At 32.4% G+C, this 19,644-nt stretch overlaps 1 protein-coding gene across 1 annotated transcript in view; it reads left to right on the forward strand.

The window, feature by feature from the left end:
* EFCAB13 (EF-hand calcium binding domain 13) overlaps positions 1 to 19,644 on the forward strand; it is a 49,702-nt gene that overhangs the window by 15,404 nt on the left and 14,654 nt on the right. Inside the window, 5 exon segments of the mRNA XM_015588024.1 lie at positions 3,288 to 3,431; positions 8,227 to 8,298; positions 15,543 to 16,037; positions 18,026 to 18,163; positions 19,541 to 19,612. Of these exon segments, the coding sequence (XP_015443510.1) occupies positions 3,288 to 3,431; positions 8,227 to 8,298; positions 15,543 to 16,037; positions 18,026 to 18,163; positions 19,541 to 19,612 (921 nt within the window).

A 19,644-nucleotide genomic window follows, 5' to 3' on the forward strand; every position in this document is an offset into this window, starting at 1 on the left:
ATTCTTAGTTTTTTGAGGAATCTCCATACTGTTTTCCACAGTGACTGTACCAATTTGCAGTCCCACCAGCAGTGTATGAGGGTTCCTTTTTCTCCACGTCCTCTCCAACATTTGTTGTTACTTGTCCTATTGATTATAGCTATTTTAACAGATGTGAGATGATATCTTACTGTGGTTTTGATTTGCATTTCCCTAATAGCTAGCGATGTCGAGCATCTTTTCATATATTTGTTGGCCATTTGTATGTCCTCTGGGAGAAGTGTCTGTTCCAGTCTTCTGCCCATTTTTTGATCGGATCATTTGTTTTTTTTGTTGTTGTTATTGAGTTGTATGAGTTCTTTGTATATTTTAGATATTAAGCCCTTATCGGGCTTGCTCGCAAATATATTTTCCCATTCGGATAGTTGTGTCTTTACCTTGTTGATGGTTTCTTTTGCTGAGCAGAAGCTTTTTAGTTTGATGTAGTCCCATTCATTTATATTTGTTTTTGAGGTCAAATTCATAAAATCCTCTTTAAGTCCAAGGTTCTTGAGTTTAGTTCCTATGTTTTCTTCTATGCATTTTATTAAGTTGTTGGCACTGTAAAAGAAGTTTTAAGGCAGACAACTTGACAAACTCGCCAATATCGGAGAAAGAGCTTCTGTCATTTGGAAATGTGAACAATTAGGCCTTGTCAATTTCTCTGCAGGTAGAAGCCTGCAGACCACTGGAAGCACTGAATTGTTCTTTTTTAGGTTACTTTGCTCAGGTGACATTAAATTGAAATGTGGATTTTTAATGATTTTTCTTCTGGACGTAGATAGCATTGATGTAAAACGCTTTCAAAATTGGCCTCATTTACTTGATGATAGAAGAAAATGACTTCTTCAACTTATTTAACTTGAAGAATCTTGAAAAATTCAGATGTTTCTTGACACAGATCTATGCTTATCTGGAACATGAAATTTAAGAACCCTGATTCTGTGCTTTGGCACACTTTGTAAGTCTGGGTTTTCAGTTCTAGTTGCTATCAGAGATGAATTGTGCAACATCATGTAAAAAAACCACTCCACAATTTCAACTTTTCATTCAAGCCAAACAAAAATGTCTTACTGAAAATTTCATTTGTATAATTTAGATTTTTTTCTTTTAAGAAATAGCCATTACTTTTTGTATGAAAAATGAGATGATTTGGGTGAGAAGGATTGGTTTACTAATGTATGTATTTGTTTAATGCATTGTGTGTGTGTATATGTAAGTGCAGAAAGAGAGAGGAGGGAGAGGAGAGAGAGGTAGAATGATGTCAAGCAAAGCTTTAATTATACTCTCAACTGGATCCATAATCTCCCTCAAAACCACTGGTACAGAGGACTCTTCTAGAACACGACAAAGTCAATCCTATCCTGTTAAGATAAAATCATTACATATGTAAAATTGGCACATTGCATATATTTTTTGCACCTAATTACAATTATAAAAATTAGATCCTTGAGTAAAGAGTACTGCTGTATCTCCAGTTCTAGCCTATATAATCCTTATTATTGCTGCAACACAATATACTACATAATTATAGTATGTAAAAATTTTTCTGGTAAGTTTTCTTTTTACATTCTATATTTGATGTTAATTTTGACTTCTCTTGTTTATAGACTATGGTATTTTAATGCTAGTTAATTCTATTCACATTTTTAGTTTGCATTTTTATCTTATGTCCTTAGCGAGTTCACTGATAAATTTACTGATGGAGTTTTTTTCCTTCTGTTTTTGAACCATTTTTATAGTTAATGGAATGCTGGATTTTTCAGATTTCCTTAAAGCTGTGAATGATGCTTGTTCTTTGGTCTCTCAGGATCCAGGTAAAAAGATAACTCTTCGAAGTTATAGAAGAGAATGATTTCGATAGTAACTGATTTTAGGGTCGGGTGGTTATATGAATTTATGTTTTTTTTCAGAATCTCTTAAGTCCTTTTTTCCCCCAGTAGTCTAGGTTGAGTAAAATTAGACATGAGTTATTTCATAAAAAGTGTTAAAAAATCTGGATCACTATGATGGCATCTTAATTTTCTATCTCCAGTCTCCACTTTTTCCTGCATACAACAGCTTGTCTAGTTTTCTTAAAACACAATTTTTGTCATGTCATTCTCCTGCTCAAAAATCTAGGTGCTATTCCTGTTCTTAAATGAATCTAGTCCAAACTTTTATGGTTGACATCCTCACCTCTTCATAATTTTGCTTGCTGCTCTGCCTTTCTCCATAGAACCTTTCGCAGGCAAACACCCCATGCTCTAATCATAAATCTCTAAATATGCAATTTCATTCTTACCTCCATGCCTTTGTTCATGTGTTTTTTTCCCTTCTGTTGAAGTCTTACATCTGTTTATTTCTCTCTTTAATTAACAGTACTTTCTTCACTGTGTATGAAATCTGCATGTATTTCTCTTTAAAAATTTCATATTCTAATGGGTTTCCTAGTAACTTTGAGTTTACACTGCATATAAATTGTAAAGAAAGTCGTTGGAAGGACTCTTCATGTTCATGATAGAAATAGTGCTTCCGAAAGTCTGAAACCTCTAGTATTCATGACTTAATTTTAATAGTGGTTAAACCATTGACAAACTCTGTAGTATGATAAAAAATCTGAAAAGAAACTATAGCATTCTTCTCTCTATACTATCTTCTTAATTATATTTTTAAATAATTAATAACTCCCCCAAATTTTGGATTAAGCTGCCTTGCTATTGTATATTATACAACTGGTAAGAAATTGTTTTAGTTAAAAGTTTTAACTAAGAGATGAGTATCGTATAATGGTTAACTAAGTATCGTATAAGGTTTAACTAAGAGATGAGTATCGTATAATGGTTAAAAGCAAGCATTCTGGAGTAATACTACTACATTAGCATTCTGGGTTTTCCATTTACAGCTGCGTAGTCAGAAGGGGTTTTTTAAGCCTTAGTTTCCTTATCTGTAATGTAGGGATAAGAATAATAATTTCTCTTTTATAGGCCTCTTGTGATAATTGAATGAGATAACCTATAGTTTTTAACACAGTGCCTGGCACATAAACAGTGTTCAATAAAAATCAGCTATTATTTATAGTATATTAGTAGTACTAATAGCAAAAAATCACATTTTATACTAGGAATGTGGCCAGAACTGGGCAAATGTCTACTTGCAGGTAAATTTTTAAAAACCCTATGCCTATGTAAAATTATTTTTTCCCAGTAGGTTATTGATACAAAATCAGTATCTCCAAAGAAAGCTTTTGATTTTCATGATACAGTAATTTATTTATTACTTTTTTTCAGCATTCCAGAATGCCTTAAAGATTTTCTGTGGTATAAAAGGTGGTCGAGTTGCAATTGATGAAGTGGCTGCTGTTTTGGATAGCATGGATATTCCTGTAATCCCTGAAACTTTTCAGGAAGTAATGAAACATGCTAGTATTGACAGTGAGTTATTTGAGTTGATATGTGTATAGATATTTCTTGGATATCAGTATTCTGCTTCATACTTCCTCTTTTCCTTCTTGATTCTTGCTTTTTGCCATCAACATTGCTTTCTGGTGTCTATGGTAAGAGATAATCTAGAAAAATTAAATGAAAAATTTCTAAAATTGTTATATTTTAATATGTTTGGTAAAGTCTAAGATAAAAATGAATTTTTTTTCTTTTCAATCTTATCTCTATTTTCCAATAGTCATTTCTTATCTTTGTGAAGAGGTAATTTCTAGTGTCAAGAGCATTGACTCCACAAGTTAGGAGACCTAAATTTCTTGAATTTTCAACTTTATTATGTAGCTTTGATTACAAAATCTTCCTATACTATTCAGTTACTCTCTGTAAAATGTAGATTTCTTTAAACATTGTAAATATATTTAGCAGATGTTTTATATTATGTGTTTACATGTGACCAGGGGATGTCCTACAAAAATGGGTTGATTAGTGATCGATTGATTTATCCATTTAATGAGTCTGATAGTCATTTAATATCTACTGTATCTGGAACTATGCTAGATGATACACAGATGAATAAAACACATTTCTTGTCCTGAAGGAACTCACATTCTAATCCGGAGTCAAGTAATCTGAAAACTATAATGTTGTGTAGCATGTACTATCATAGAATGTGTATAGGCTGCTAATTCATACTGGTAGCACCAGGGAAAGATCATTATAGGAGGAGATGTCTGAGCTAAATTAAAGGATTAGTTAGTAGGGGTTAATTAGTTACAGGTGGTGGTGAAGAGGGAGAAACATATTTTAGACAGAGGGAACCATTTGTGTAAATGTGGCAGGAAAATAGACATGATGTCCTTTCCAGTCGGTTTCCATTGGTTTTTGTCATTTGTTTGTGGCAGCTTTGTATTAGGCTTTTGGTTGCTGAAATGTGGAGTTCTACTAAGTAGTCATTTATTGTGGGCTATGAGGTGATAGACATAAGTGGAGGAATGTACTACAACATAGAGATTTTAAAGCTACTCTCAAGCCGTATTATTAGCCTTTAGGGCATTTGCTTTTTGGCTTATGGAATTCTGGTCTGGGCTTCCAGGTCTTCTACTTTATTTGGGAGGTAATTTGGACAAATGATGCTCATTTCATAGGGTTGTTATAGAAATTAAATATAAACATTTATCACCAGGTTTGGCGTCTAGAACAGGCTCAAGAAACATGAAGCAGAAACCTAAGAATAATCCTTGATAACTCTGTTTTCTTTGTTCTCATCATGTCATCATTATAAAGTACTATTATTAAAAAAAATTTTTTTTTTTTTAAATCAAGGCAACCCTTGGTTGACCTCACAGATTGCAAGGACCTTGTCAGCTTATAATCCCTTTTTTTTTTTTATTTTAAACTCTTAGATATCTCTTAAATATCTCTATTTTCCGAAATTACTACCTTAGTCTAGGTTACCATAATCTTTCCTTAGGACCATTGCAGCTCATCCTAATAAGCCTACTCATATCTAATCTTATACTCCTTTACATTGTAGCCAGATGATCTTTTCAAAACACACATCTGATCATGTTAGCCTCCTTGCATAAAATCTAATAATATCTTTTGGGATAAAGAGCCCTTTAGTGTTGTGTACAAGGCCTTGCAGTGTCTGGACTTTACCCAGATGTTCAACTTTATCTCAGACCACATTCTCCCTTGCTCTCTGTGCCTTCTTAGGGTTTCAACTATATGTTATGCCCTCTCCTGTTATAGCCATTACACATGTTCTTTTCCTTTCCTGGAACATTCCTCTCCTCCTAGTTAATTCCTACTTACTCTTTAGATCTAAACTCAACTCTAATCTTTAGAGATGTTTCTCTGACCTCTCTGACTATATAAAATTCTCATATTATCTACCCTCACAGCACTAATCACAGTTGCAATTTGTATTTTTAATTGTTTGATTAAGATCTATGTATCTTAAATAAAACTAAGCACCGGGAGAGCAGATATCATGTTTACTTATGCTCAATGTTGTTACCTCAGTATCTATCACAGTGCTTATGGCACATATTAATTGCTCAACAAATATATGTTGAATGAATTAATCATTCTCACTGTTTAGTTCACCTCTCCCAATCAGGGAAAACAAGATTTCTTCATTTTGTCGTATTAATAAGCTGGCTGAAACTTGAGGTAATATTCCTCCTAAGGAAGGTCCTTGTCTTTTGACTTGGAAAATCATTTTAATAGATATGTTTGATTATGGGAGTTAATGCCTCCTGGGAAACTCCTAGTTTGAGCAAAGGGTAAGGCAATGCACTCTATGTAAGAAAACAACAGGAATTTAGAATACAACAATAGCTCATCTGCAGTTGGAGGAAGAAGATTGAGGGAATCTACACATAAGAGTGGATGGGGGTATAGCAATCACTACGGAGTGGCCAGGAGAACTTGAGGACAATACTATGTGTTGTTAAAAACTCCAATTTTTGCAAATTATCAGTAAAAGTTTGTTATGTACAATAGCTGTGTGTTAATATTGTTGGTGGGTAGATTTAAAGGATAAAGATCTATAGGTTTTATGTTAGCTAGGCTTAGGGTGGAGAGGGGAGGTAGCAACTGTAGAATGTGATAATGAGTGTGATTAAGAGTCCATGGGAATAGAAAATAAAACAAAAATCAACCACAAGAGTACAGACAACTCAGGAATCCTCAAAGTTTGAAGAAACTATTAACTTATGTTCATATAACATATGGTCTGGGGTTTGAGCTATTTTACTTAAATATTGAAGGAAAAACAAACCCAGAAAGCCAAAATATTTGGGTCACCAAGGTAGGAGACATACGAATTTTCTGCACCAGAATTTTGAAGTAAGGAATAATATAATTCAGCTTTCCCTCTAGTATAAGGGATAGCACTGTAGGTTCTGTTCTAGCATCCTGTATTTGTATTTGGTTTGTTTTTTTTGGAGTAAGGATGATAGGTGTAGAAAATGTTAGTCTTTATGAGTGTCATAATGAAGAGGAAATAATTATGCCACTGGAATTTGCAGTAAAGTCCAGCAAGTGTTTGCTCTATTCATATATGGCAAGAGGAATATGGAAAATCACTTGATGGCAGTTCTGGGAGTGTCAGGTATTTTGGTTTCTGATATAGGGTATTGGTGCAGTAGTTTTTTCTCTCACAGAGGTTAGTTATCTGGAGATGAACTTGGTGAAAAATAAGTGACTAACACAACCTTTGTTAGAGGAGGTTTTTTGATACTGTGGGACTCTGAAGATTACAGAAATGTAGTGTTAATGATTACTTAACACCTTCAAAGTAATGTTGCCTTGAATGTGACCTCGATGATTAAGATCATTTTTTTTTCCCTCACACTAGGTAATTGTGTTTTCCAGGTTGAATTTCCTCTAAAAGTACAAATATTATAGCGGGAGGCTGTTTTGAACTTCTCTTTTGAAATAAACAGTATCTATAACCATACTGATTGTCTCAGTTTCAACCAGGAATCATTCATTAAGGTTTTGATAAGCCAGATAGGGGACAAAATAGTAATTTCAGATTCCGGAATGCTTCTCTGGCCACCAGGGACTATTTAAATAGGTAACATTTATTTGGGAGGATTCATGATACGTGTCTTTTATTAGAAGCAAGAAATAAATTTTGAGCAATAGCTAGTAAATCTGTATAAATGATTGGCTATTGCATTCTCATTGGTTGATGTTGGACCTCTGTCCAGAGTAGGGAGTTTTCTAAGTGGAGAACAGATAAAAACAATATAACCTTCTCTGCTGGATTAGTGTATGTATGGACCAACAAAATACTTGATCAAATTTAAGAGCTTGAGGGCTGAAGCTATGGTTTAAGAACTTGGGACATAGAATCAATCTATAGTAAGTGCCAGAAATTCACTGGGGAGATTCTCTGAGGTGTTAGAACAGGATAAGGATGAATACCAAGGAAATAAGAAACCAAACTATAGTAAGCAGTTTCTAATCAGAAGACAATAGCATCAATTTGGTCTAGCACTTCTTTGATTGGGTCGAATACATACTTGCTGTAATTTAAAGCCCTGCAACCTGATATAGCTTACCAATTTTCAAAGAACCAGAGTGAATCAAACTTACCCAACACTAAAACTATACTGTGTATAATTCTTCTTTGACTCAGAAGTCACTTTAAAAACTTGCATCTTTTTCTCAGGGTCTTCACTTATACATATAATTGAACAGTTGATTTCTTGTGAATAGACTGATGAACAACTCAATATTTTTATAGATGGCTAAGCCAACTCCCAGTCTTTTTCACCTTGGATGGCAAGCATTCAAAGGCAAAAACTATTGGGAAAATAATTTTCTACCTCCAAGCACAATTGAAATGACATTATTCAAGATGACTGCATCTGAACCCATCCTCTGTCATGCATTGCCCAAGAAGGAAAATGGTCTTAAATAGGGGCAGGGGCAGGAACGGTAGGAAGTTATAATAATGAGAGTGCTGGGCACATAGAAGGTGCTAAGTAAATGTTTTTCTGATGTACACAATGTAGATACTGCATTATTTTTCACAGCCTTCAGTATATTTTGTTCATTCAAAAATAATTTTTAAGTGATATTTTAGTCTTATTTTTCAGTGTGTAATGAGTTATTAATTCACAATTCCAGATATTATTCAAATATCCATAATAGCTGGCCCTCTATTCCTACTTCCACACATTTCTGTGTTATTTTCATATTAGAATAGGATGGCAGCTATACTTGTGTTCAAAATAGAATTTAAACAAAAGAGTTTAAATTTCTGTTACAGGTAACCACCAGGTGGATATCAGGGATATTATATTTACTTTGGATGAACTACAGCGACAGTATGAAGATGTTTGTAAGTGAATTCTTGTTGCTGTAGAAAGTTTTGTCTATAAATAGTTTTTAAATTAAATTCTAATTTATGAGTTTCATAATACAGGGTTTGAAAGCCTTCTCTGAACTCTTTGCTCTAATTCTTAAATCAGGGAGATAAAAATTTAATATAACGCCCTAAATATACCTAAGTAATGTTGATTATATAATATCAGTATCTCATAATTTTTCTACTTTCATCTTTCCCTTAATATTTTCCTTAATAACATAAAGTCAACTTTAAAACAAAATAGTAATATTTTAAAAAGATAATATTTAATTTGCAATGTGGGTCACTCTGACATCCTTACATTGACTATTTAAAAAAATTTAGTATGTTTTTTCCTATCGTTATTTAGTTTTTCTTCATTAAGTACATTGTTTTTTTAATCTCTTCCTATTGCATATCATGTTGCTTCTTAATCTTTCTCTCATTTGTCCAAATTCATTTGTTCAAGATTATCTATGTACATAATTTTAAGAATTACAGCATGTATTTCTATATAAAGTTTGCTACACAAAAAAGCAACCTTTTGCCTGATACTTCAGGCAAGCTTCTCAGAAGCAAATATTTAAAATGTTTTAGCTAATTACTTGGTATTTATCCACATGACTGTAAACAACATGTGTATTTGCTACTTGTTGATTTTTAAAATTTTGGGTAGATATAGTTAACTCCCTGCTATAAAAAATAAAGATTTAGTTCTGTTTTATCTGCCCTGTTCCTACCACATCCACTTATTCTTTACATACTTATCCATTCTCCCAATATAGTTAAGAGGTAATTTGATTAATTTTTAATTTAGTATTTATATTAACATGTTAATATAAACACTATCCACAACTGAGCCATATAGTATCTTGTGTTTACTTTCTTCTTCTGTGCAAGTTTTTGTTTTTAAATTAATAATTGTCTTATTTATGTTTTTGCTTGGTTTTTAAAAAAAAATTTATTACTGATCCAATCCCAAACACTGCAACCTGTCTAAATATCCTCTTCGTTTTGATGTAACAGAGAGTCTATCAGTTTTGTATTCTTGAAGAAATCTTCCTTAGAATGGTATTATTCTGATATTCTTCAATGTGGATTTGTTGCCCCCTACATCTTGTGTGCAGCTGTCATCCTGGGATCTCTCCTCATTAACATCCTGGATGCTTTTCATTTTTCTCCTCCTGTATCAGATTCTGTCCTCATGTTTGATTGATAGTTTGGGTATAGAATGCTAGACTGGAAATATGTTTTCCTCAGAATTTTGGATTTTCTACTTTTCAGTGTTGCTGTTGAAGTTTAAAATTCTTTGTATATAACTGAATTTTGAATATGATCCTTTGTATATAACTGAATTTTGACTTTACAAGCTTATAGGCTATTTTCTTTGCATATAATGTTCTGAAATTTCATGATCATGAACCTTAAAGTAGGTTTCTTTGCAGCAATTGTGCAGATATAACATCCTTTGATTCTGGGAAATTAAAACATTTTTGTTGATGATTTCCTTTTATTTTTATGTTTTTTCTGGAACTCTTATTATTTGGATATTGACATTCTGGGCTGATTCTCCCTTTTTTTTAAACCTTTTTTTTCTTGCCTTTTTGTTCTGCTTTCTGGGAGATTTCTTTGCTTTACCTTTCAACCTCTCTATTTTATTTTTGATTTGTACTCTTTAATTTCCAAGAACTTCTTTTCCCCTCCTAATGTTATTTTATTACAATACCTTCTTCTTGTTTCATGGACACTCCTGTTATTTCATGGACATAATATCTTCTTTTACACTGAGGATATTGATAATGGTTAAATTTTTTTTTTATTTCTACTGTTTTCTCCAAGATAGTTTATCTGGTTGTTTGCTTTTTGTTTCAGAGGCATTCCTAAAAGTCTGGAGATCTTTGATTATCTGCTCATGTTGAGGAACAGTGAACTAAAAAGCTATTTGCAAGCTCTGAGACTAAGGGTGGAACTAGTTGACAATAGGCTGAACACTGTAGGGGAGTGGTTCTTAACAAGAGGTGATTTGGGGATTTTTTCCATCCCCGGGAACATTTGGTAACATCTGGAGACATTTTTGGTCATCATAACCTGTGCTACTGGCATCAAGTAATTAGAGGTTAGGGATGCTTCTAAATGTTCTATAATGCACAGGACAGCCCCCCTCAATAAAGAATTATCTGTCCTCAAATACCAATACTGCTGAAGTTGAGAAACTCTGCTGTAGGGTGACCTGGCTGGGCTGTTTGCCTAGAAAACCCTTGATATTACTATCTTTGTTGTTTTTTTTTTATTTTATTTTTTTAAATTTTTGAGATGGTCAGAGTGTTCAAAAAGAAGCTTCTACTATATCCTTCTTGGAGGGTGTAGGCTTGCTTACCAGAGTTCCATAGGTGTTTAGTGAGACCAAAAACTGGAGTTCCGATTATTCAGTGTAAATAGTCATGTAACCCTCCCTACTCATTTTCCATATAATACTCCTACTCTTTGTTGTGTTTAGTATTTCCTAATCCAGAGACCTTGTGCTTAACCCTCTCTGATGAACTTTTAGTCTTCTGCTGCAGTGGGAGAAGGTCAATATCTGGCTATGTGGAGGGAATCTAGATATCTCATACTACTTAAATGGACTTTTAACCAACTCTTTAGTTTTAGCTTTACACTTACCCTCACTTTTAGAGGTACCTAAATGCCATAAATTATGAGCATTTGGAGGCTTTGTGTTACAAATTGGGTTGCTTCATGGCTTTCTTCTATTTTGGCTTAGCATTTAGCTTTTTCAGATTTACTAAGTTCGTTTGCTTTCTAGCTTCCAGATTTTATTGCACTTGTTTCTTTTCCTGTTTGTTTTATTATTAATATATGATGTTTAAAAAATTTCTTTAGTTTAAATAGATTTTTTGAAGTTCGTTCAATTTGCCATCATTATCTGAAAGTGTTAAAGTTTATTTTGAAATCTAATTTTATTTCTGGTATAGAAGTTTTTTTGTGTTTTGTTCTTTTCCTACCTGGATGTTATTGATGATTATACACACATTTCCATGCATGATTCTAATCATTTATGTCATGTATTACTTCTGTATCTTTGCTGATTTTCTACCAGGTCTATTACTGAGAAAGGAATGTTGTCTCGAAATATAATTGTGAATTTGTCTACTTTTCTCCTTTAAGTTTTGTCAGGTTTTTGTTCGTGCATTTTGAAACTGCTGTTAGTTGCATTCACCTTTAGAATAGTTATATCTTCTTGGTGATCAACTTTTATCATTAAGTAATGCATATGTAATCACTGGTAATTTTCTCTGCTTTTTCTTAAGTTTACTTTTTCTGATATTAATATAACCACTTCCATTTTCTTTTGATTAGCATTTATATGGCATATATTTTCCATCCTTTTACTTTTAACCTTCCTATGTCATCATATTTGGTATACTGTATTTTGTAAACCACATAGAGTTGTGTGATGTTTTCTTATTCTTTCTCATAATCCCTGTCTTTTAATTGGAGTGTTTAAACCATTTATGTTTAATTTAATTACTTATATGTTCATAGATAGGTATACATGTTATTTTTTTTTATTTTCTGTTTTTCAACCATTTCTTTGCCTCCTTTTTTGAACTTTTTAAAATATTCGTTTAAAATTTATCTATAGATATTTTCATCATATCTCTACATTTCTCAATGATTGTTCAATATACAGACTTAACCTTTACAGTATACTTAAATACATATTTTACTATGTCATAATAGAATATAGAAATTTTACCATTTTATAGGTCTCTTTACCCTCCCCACTTTATATTGTGATTTTCTTATGTATTATCACAACGTACATTGAAAATACCACCAGACAATGTTTATAAATTTTGCTTTCAACATCCAAACAAATTTTAAACTGTAAAGAGGAGAAAAATAGTCTATTATATTTAACCAAATCTTTACCATTCTATATTTTTCTTCCTTCATTTTCGACTGTCCAGATGTCTTTGGGTATAATTTCCATTCTGTATGAAGAATTCCTTTCAATAGTTTTTTTTTTTTTAAAGAGTAGATCTGTTAAAAATGAATTGGTTTAATTTTTCTTCATCTGATAATATCTTTATTTTTTTAATTACTGAAAGATTTTTTTCATTGGATATAGGATTCTGGATTGATAGTTATTTTCTTTCAGCACTTTAAAAATGTCATTCCTTTTACTTCTGGCTTTCACAGTTTCTGATGAGAAATTGGATGTTATTCAAATCATGAAATGTGTTGTTTTTCTCTGGTTGCTTTCAAAATATTTTCGTTTGTCTTTAGTTTTTAGCAGTTTGATCGTGATGTGTTTGGGAGTGGATTTTTGCATTTATTGGGGTTCATTGAAGTTCTTGAATTTGCTTTTTGCCAAATTTGGAAAATTTTTTTTGTCATTATAACTTTAAATATTTGTCCTGTACCACACTCTTTTTTCCTGTTCTTCTGAGATTCGATTGACACAAATGTAAGACCTCTTTGGTATTGTACTCTAAGTCCTTGAGACTCTGTTTATCTTTTTTTTATTCTTATTTTCTTCTCTTGTTCAGATTGAATAATTTCTGTTGCTCTATCTTCAATTTCATGAACTCTTTGTCTAACATTCTCCATTCTGCTATTGAGCCTATTGGGTGAGTTGGGTTTTTTTTACTTTAGCTATTATATTTTCCAGTTTTAAAATTTCCATTTGCTTGTTCTATATATATTTATTTTCTGAGACTTCCTTTCTATTGATTTCAAAAGTATTTTTCCCATGTATGCTGGAACATTTTTATAATAGCTCCTTTGAAGTCTTTGTCAGACAATTCCAACCTCTTTGTTATCTTCGTGTTGGCATCTGTTGACTGACTTTTCCCATGCAAATTGAAATTTTCTTGGTTCTTTATATGCCAAGTGATTTTGAATGATATCTTGGACATTTTGAATATTAAGTTGTGAGACTGTTGGTCTTAATTTCATGGAAATTCTGTGGAAATGTTGAAATTTATTTTCAGCAGAATTGGACTCAGTTTGGTTCAGGCCAAAAGTTTTAATCAATTTTTCTTGTTTTGTAATTACAGTATCAGTTTGTTATTCACAACCTTTGCAGTGCTATTCAAATCTGTGGGCCATCTATTCGCCAACTGGGACCTAGGTGGTAGTCTCTCCTGGAGTTCAGTATACAAAATCTATGGTGTACAGTTTATGGTCAAATCTATATATGTGCAGCTCAGGGTTGAGTCTAGGAGTTCATAATCAACTTCACGAGGTTAGTTTTCTGAGCTTCATTCTCTCCACAATCTACTTGGTGATTTTTAGTCTCTTAGAGTTCTTTTTTAAAATTTGTTTGTTTCTTTAGCCAGAAATCTAGGGCTTTATTTATAATACTATGCTATACACTTTTATGTCTATTCCAACGTCCAGGGACAAGAGGCAGGAGGACAGAGACAGAATAAAAGCAATATGTTCATATATATTCTTCTACCTTTCTAAACATATAAAAAATGCTTATAATAACTATGTAAATGTAGTCGTGTGATAGTTCTATAAGTTCTACCATTTCTGAGTCAGTTTCTATCAATTGATTTTTCTACTGGTTATGGCTCATATCTCCTGATATTTTAGATGCCTTTTAATTTTTGATGGGATGCTGTACATTGTAAAGTTTATACTGTTGTTTGCTGGATTGCCTTAAACAGTGTTGGAATTTGTTCTGATACAGTTGAGTTTCTTGGAATCAGTTGAGTCCTTCTGAGACTTGCTTTTAAAAGTTTAAAAAAAGTTTAAAAAGCATTTTAAAGCTAATTTAGCTCTACTATAAGGTAATATTCTTCAGATGAGTCTATGGATGCTCCATGTATTACAAGGTCTTTCTGCTGTGACTGGTAAGATCACAAATCACTCTCAATTCTCGTTGAGTTTCAAAAATTGTTCTACCTACACTTTTCTGGTAGTTCTTCCCTTGTCTTTTGGTAGTAGTATCCTCTCATGTATGTGCTGATTAATATTCAGCCAAAGAGTCAAGTGGACCCCTCTGTTGATCTCCATAGCTCAGCAGTTCTCTCTTTTCTGGCACTCTGTTGTCATATTCTAGCCTCTTTGGCCTTCTTTCTCTCTTATCTCTATTTCCTCTACTCATTCAGACCAGCAGGCTCTGTTCAAGTTTTACTTTCCTATGCTGTAGCATGGAAACTCCTTCTAGACAGTAAGCTGGTGCAATTGTAGGGTTCAACTCATTTGTTTCCCTTCATTAAAGGATTACTGTCCTATGCTGCACATTGTCTGATGTCTAAAAACTGTTCCTTTTCATATCTTGTCCAGTTTTTTTTGGTTGTTTAAGTCTGAAGGAGAGAGTTGGTTTCTATTATGATGTCTTGGCTTAAAACAGAAATGTCAAAAGATTTTTTTTTTTTTACCTATTCACTTAGCCTATTTCTTTTTGATAGATAACACTTAGAGATCCAAATCACCAATTTTAAAGATTTCTAGACTTTTAGTATCTAAAATTAATACAGTGTTATATGTCAATTAAAAAATTAATTTTAAATTTTTTTAGATGTTTAAAATTCAAATATTTTCTTTTAGTTGTTCATTATAATATAGACTACGCAAAGAGACTTTCTATTTTCTCTAAGTGAAATGTCTTCATAGTCAAGATTGTACTGCTACTCTGTTGAAGTCTGTTTTTTGATTTTATAGGAGCTTGACAATCTCCTAGAGTTGTTCTGAGGATTAAGTATTAAAACATTTGAAATACATTAACATGTGTTATTTAAATGTAAAGTACTATTCGGAGCCATCAGATAAATTTTGTAAATAAAGTTCTAGTTGGGACATTGTATTAATATTTTTCTAAAGATATTATGTTATATACAAAGTTAATTTTTCCCACAAGTATTGAGAATCTTTAGTAATTATTTGTATTCTAACTTTATAAATAAAAATTTCCCCTCTACAACTTCCTCATGGTTCTGCAACTTCATAACTAGGGGATAATGTATTAAATATATTAAGTATATTTAAATAAGTATTTAAGTTTTATACCTAAATAAGCTTCAGCAGATTATATTTAACCTAGTTAATAGTTAACATATTTTGACCTTCAGCTCTGTTAGTTTTTTTCAACTTATTAAATTTGTTTTATCAATTTAAGCAACGGATAATATCTTGAATATCTTTCATGAGGACTTATTTTTTAAACAATATTACAAATTGTACAGGTAAATGAAATAATTGAATATGTTTTTCTTGCTCAGCAATTATGGAATGGTCAGCCTTGGATGAAGCTACTTCAAACAGAAAGTTATCAAATGTGTCAGGAGGTTGTCTACCATGTAGGAAGAAAAGCGTTTTATCTTCCAGACTGCCTAAACTGTCATTATCCCCAAAGTTAAATAGAAAAAAACTTCAATATCATAAAATTATGGAGGATAATGATGACCTGGAATTTAAAAGACCAAAAAATAATTTGCACATAAGAAAATTCGTGGATGGGATTGATAGCAATAATGTAGGATTCCAGGAATCATATTCAAAAGATAGCATAAACTTTAAGAGAAGTTCAGAGAAGGTTGAAATTTATGATTCAAAGTCTGAACCACAAAACTTGAAGAGTATTACAAGCCTCAAAAAGTCTCTGGATATAAGCGATGTTTTTAGCATCCCAAAACTTCAGAAGCCAGCTGTGAGAAGGCAGTCCAGCCTCCTAAATCAAGTTTCATCTAAGGAAAAAGCTACAATTAATGCTCTGGGTCAGTATCATATATGTAAGTCAAAGTCTAGGTCCTTTGAGTTCTTGAGTATCATAGAAACAAGCTAAGTTAATCAGTTATTAGTTGTAGACATTTCAATTGTCAGTATTCTGGGTAAACACCACTTCTGGTACATAGGCCAATAAATAAAATGCTGTGGTTTTGATAATAGTTCCTTTTCAGATGCTGCCTTTTGGGGGAGCCTAACTTAGACTGAGAAGCTTATTCAGTGATCAGATGGAGTCACTCAAGTTCCCTAGAAAATAGAGGGCCTGTTTTCTTTTGGAAATGTTTATTTTATAATTTATTTAACCAAATATGTAAGAAGTCTATGTGAAATTTTTGCACAGAGTTCCATAATTTAACTATATGATATCCATAGTACTTCAGGCATTACCTCTTATGGATATGGGACTATCAAGAGAAAATAACTAATACTACATATCTCAGATCTCCCAGGCTTTATGGTCTTCCTCGAAGATGAGCAATGGTTTCCCAACAATTACATGTTTTCCTCCTTCATACTACTTAAATCACTGAAGTACTGTGTATAGAACCCAATTAAGCACTCCTTCCTATAGTCCTTGGCTGAAGTTCTTTAAGCTATGTTTGTATTCTTTAAAGAAACTTTCTGACCTTTTTATTGCATTTAGTATTAAACGTAATTATTAAAATGAGTGCTTAGTGAAAAATTAGTGAATCTTAAAACTAATGCATATTTTAAATAACTCAGTTGAAAAAGGAGTATGATCTATTAAAGAGCTACACAATTATTTATTCTGATTTCTTTACTGATATATTGCTGTTACTCTGTGTTTCATTCAGTAAGAATAAAAGCCCTGGTAAAAGAAATAATGGAGTAGTAGGCAGTTAGCCAGTGGATAGAAGAGGCCTGAGAAAGAAACCGGTAATCTTCCTAGTGTCACCAAAATCAAATGATGTCACCTACCACTGCATACTTAATGTCCTCTATATAGAGAAGTAATGAAATAGGTTAGCTGGTATAACTTCTCCAAATAAATTGATGGTAACTGGGCATCTATGAAATGTGACTGCCCCTTGATTTACATTTTAAAAACATTTTTAACTTTTCATTTCAAAATAATCTTAAATTCATAAGAATTACGCAAAAGTAAAAACATTCTTATATACTCTTCATCTAGTTTTACCGAGTATTAAGATCTTATATAACCACAGTACAATAATCTAAACTAGGAAATTAACATTGAATACAGCATTATTTACTAATCTAAAGACCTTATTCAAATTTTGTCAGTTGTTCCATGAATGTCCTTTTTCTGGTCCAGGATCTCATCCAGAATGACACATTACATTTAGTTGTCATATGTCCTTAGTTTCCTCTAATATGAATGGTTTCTCAATCTTTCATGACTTTTACACTTTTGAAGAATATTGACTAGTTATTTTGTATAATATCCTTCATTTTGTCTTTTCCTTATATTTCTTCATGAATAAATCCAGGTTATGCATTTTGGCCGTAATACCTCAGAAGTAATATAATTAGGAGGCACATGATGGCCACATGTATTTGCTTCTAGTATTTTATGATTTTGAAGATTGTGAGCTGAAATCATGAAAAAGTAATGTTACAGGGAAGAACTCTCACTTTTTGCTCGGAATCTTTGAATTTAAAACATACTGGTGTTTTGATCTCTTGGATTTATTCATTATATTTTAATCAGAACCAAGCAGCATTGGCTGGGTCACTGGAATATTCTGTTTCTCCAAACAAGTAGTTTATAAATGTTTATAGAATTTCAAGATACTTTCATGTGTGAGTTATAAGAGAAAGGTTAAGTATAATGTAAGATAACAGAAATATGAAGAGAAAAGCAATCCTTCTGTAAGGTAATAGTAAGTAAATAAAACTTGCTTTCTGATTACTAGATAAAGATTTTAGGTAACAATTATTGCTTAAGACACATAAATTCTGTTGCTGAATAGTTCTCTACATTTTATATATTTAGAAAATGTCTGTGAAGCTATCAGTAAACCCCAAGGAAATTACATTGCTGCAGAAGAACTTCAGTCCATTTTGCCTTCAATAGGAATTTCTTTATCAGATAAGGAATTCAAGAAGATTGTGACAGACACCAGTAGAAATGGTGAGAAACTGATACTACAATACTTTATGAGAAAATTAGATACTTTTATGGGATAGTATTAAATGTTGGAGTAAGTTCTCTCAACTAGAAATAGAACAGAATGGGCCATTCTAAACAAGATTCAGAAAGAACATATAAAAATAGAAAATAGTAAAAAAATATTTCTGGAAAGTCTGACCTAATGGATTAGTTTAGAGGGCCTAGGCCTTTCATATCTCAGAATTGTTTCAATTGGCTTCATTTCTATCTCTAGCTGTGCCTTCTAGTATGAGACAGGTATTGCAGAAGGCCAGTACAATTATAGAGAGGTTCAGGAGCAAAATCACAGTATCCAAGGGGTACAAAGTCTCTAAGCAAATAGTCCAGGGATGTAAGGAGAAATAATTGGAGGTTCTCAAATGTAGAGGGAGTACCATAGCTAGAAATTTAAGGCTAATGATAACTATCGAGGCAGGTAGTTAGCATCTAGATGTTAAATGACATATCCCAGTCAACAGCCTAAATTCAAGGAAGAGTTTAAATTCCCAGGAAGGGTTTTTGTTTTTAGAGAAGTTGTTTTGTCATTAAGTAAAAATTGTCCATAGCAGAAATCCACTTGAGAGGAGAGGGCAGAGGCAACATTTTGGGGAAACACACACTTTGAAATAATTTTAGAAGCGAATTCTTAGAAACTGAGCAAAATTTCTTAGCTAAGGCAAATAGGAATGAAGATTTGATTTAAAAATTTAGAAGTAGATGCTACTAAATAATTGAGCCCTTTTTGCTGCTTATCAGGATTGGCATGATCACTGTGGTGGGTTTGTATTTAAAAATAGGTAGTTTATTAATTATTTTTAATTAAATTGGAAAATACTTGTAAATTTAAAAATAAAAATAAATAAAAATAGGTAATTATTTGGACTTGCTGGATACTAGGGTTAGGGATGGGGATACTTGAGTCTATCAGGACTTATTAGTATTGTCAAAGTGTCTTAATGGATGGTATACTGATTGGATTTTCATGATAGTGTGAAATAGACTCCTTAACTTTCTCATGGTCTATCTATATGGGCACCTTTTCTTTTTCCTATATCTATCAAGAACTGAGTACCTAGCTCACTCCTTTGCACTTTGTAATAGATATTGAAAAATCAGGGACTTTATCTTACTTATTGTTGTTTTCTTGGTGCCTAGCATAGTTCTTGGCACTAACATGTCCTCAGTAATTGTTGAAATGAACTGATCTAATTTAGAATGACTCTTCTAGGGAGACAGGATATAAAGGAGAAATAGGATGACGATGAAGTAAAGGCTACATAATTTTTTCACGTTTTATTAAAATGTGTATTTTCCTTTTATGCAAAATAAAACAAAATGTATAATCTGTTTATTTTACAGAAAATGGAATGGTGAAGTTAGATGACTTTATGCGTGCTGTCTTCAAGGAGCAAAGTCTTCCTGAATATGATGGTAGGTAGGAAATTTATTTTAAAATGATATGG

Source organism: Pteropus alecto, unplaced genomic scaffold (genome assembly GCF_000325575.1).
Source record: "Pteropus alecto unplaced genomic scaffold, ASM32557v1 scaffold313, whole genome shotgun sequence".
NCBI classification, from domain to species: domain Eukaryota; kingdom Metazoa; phylum Chordata; class Mammalia; order Chiroptera; family Pteropodidae; genus Pteropus; species Pteropus alecto.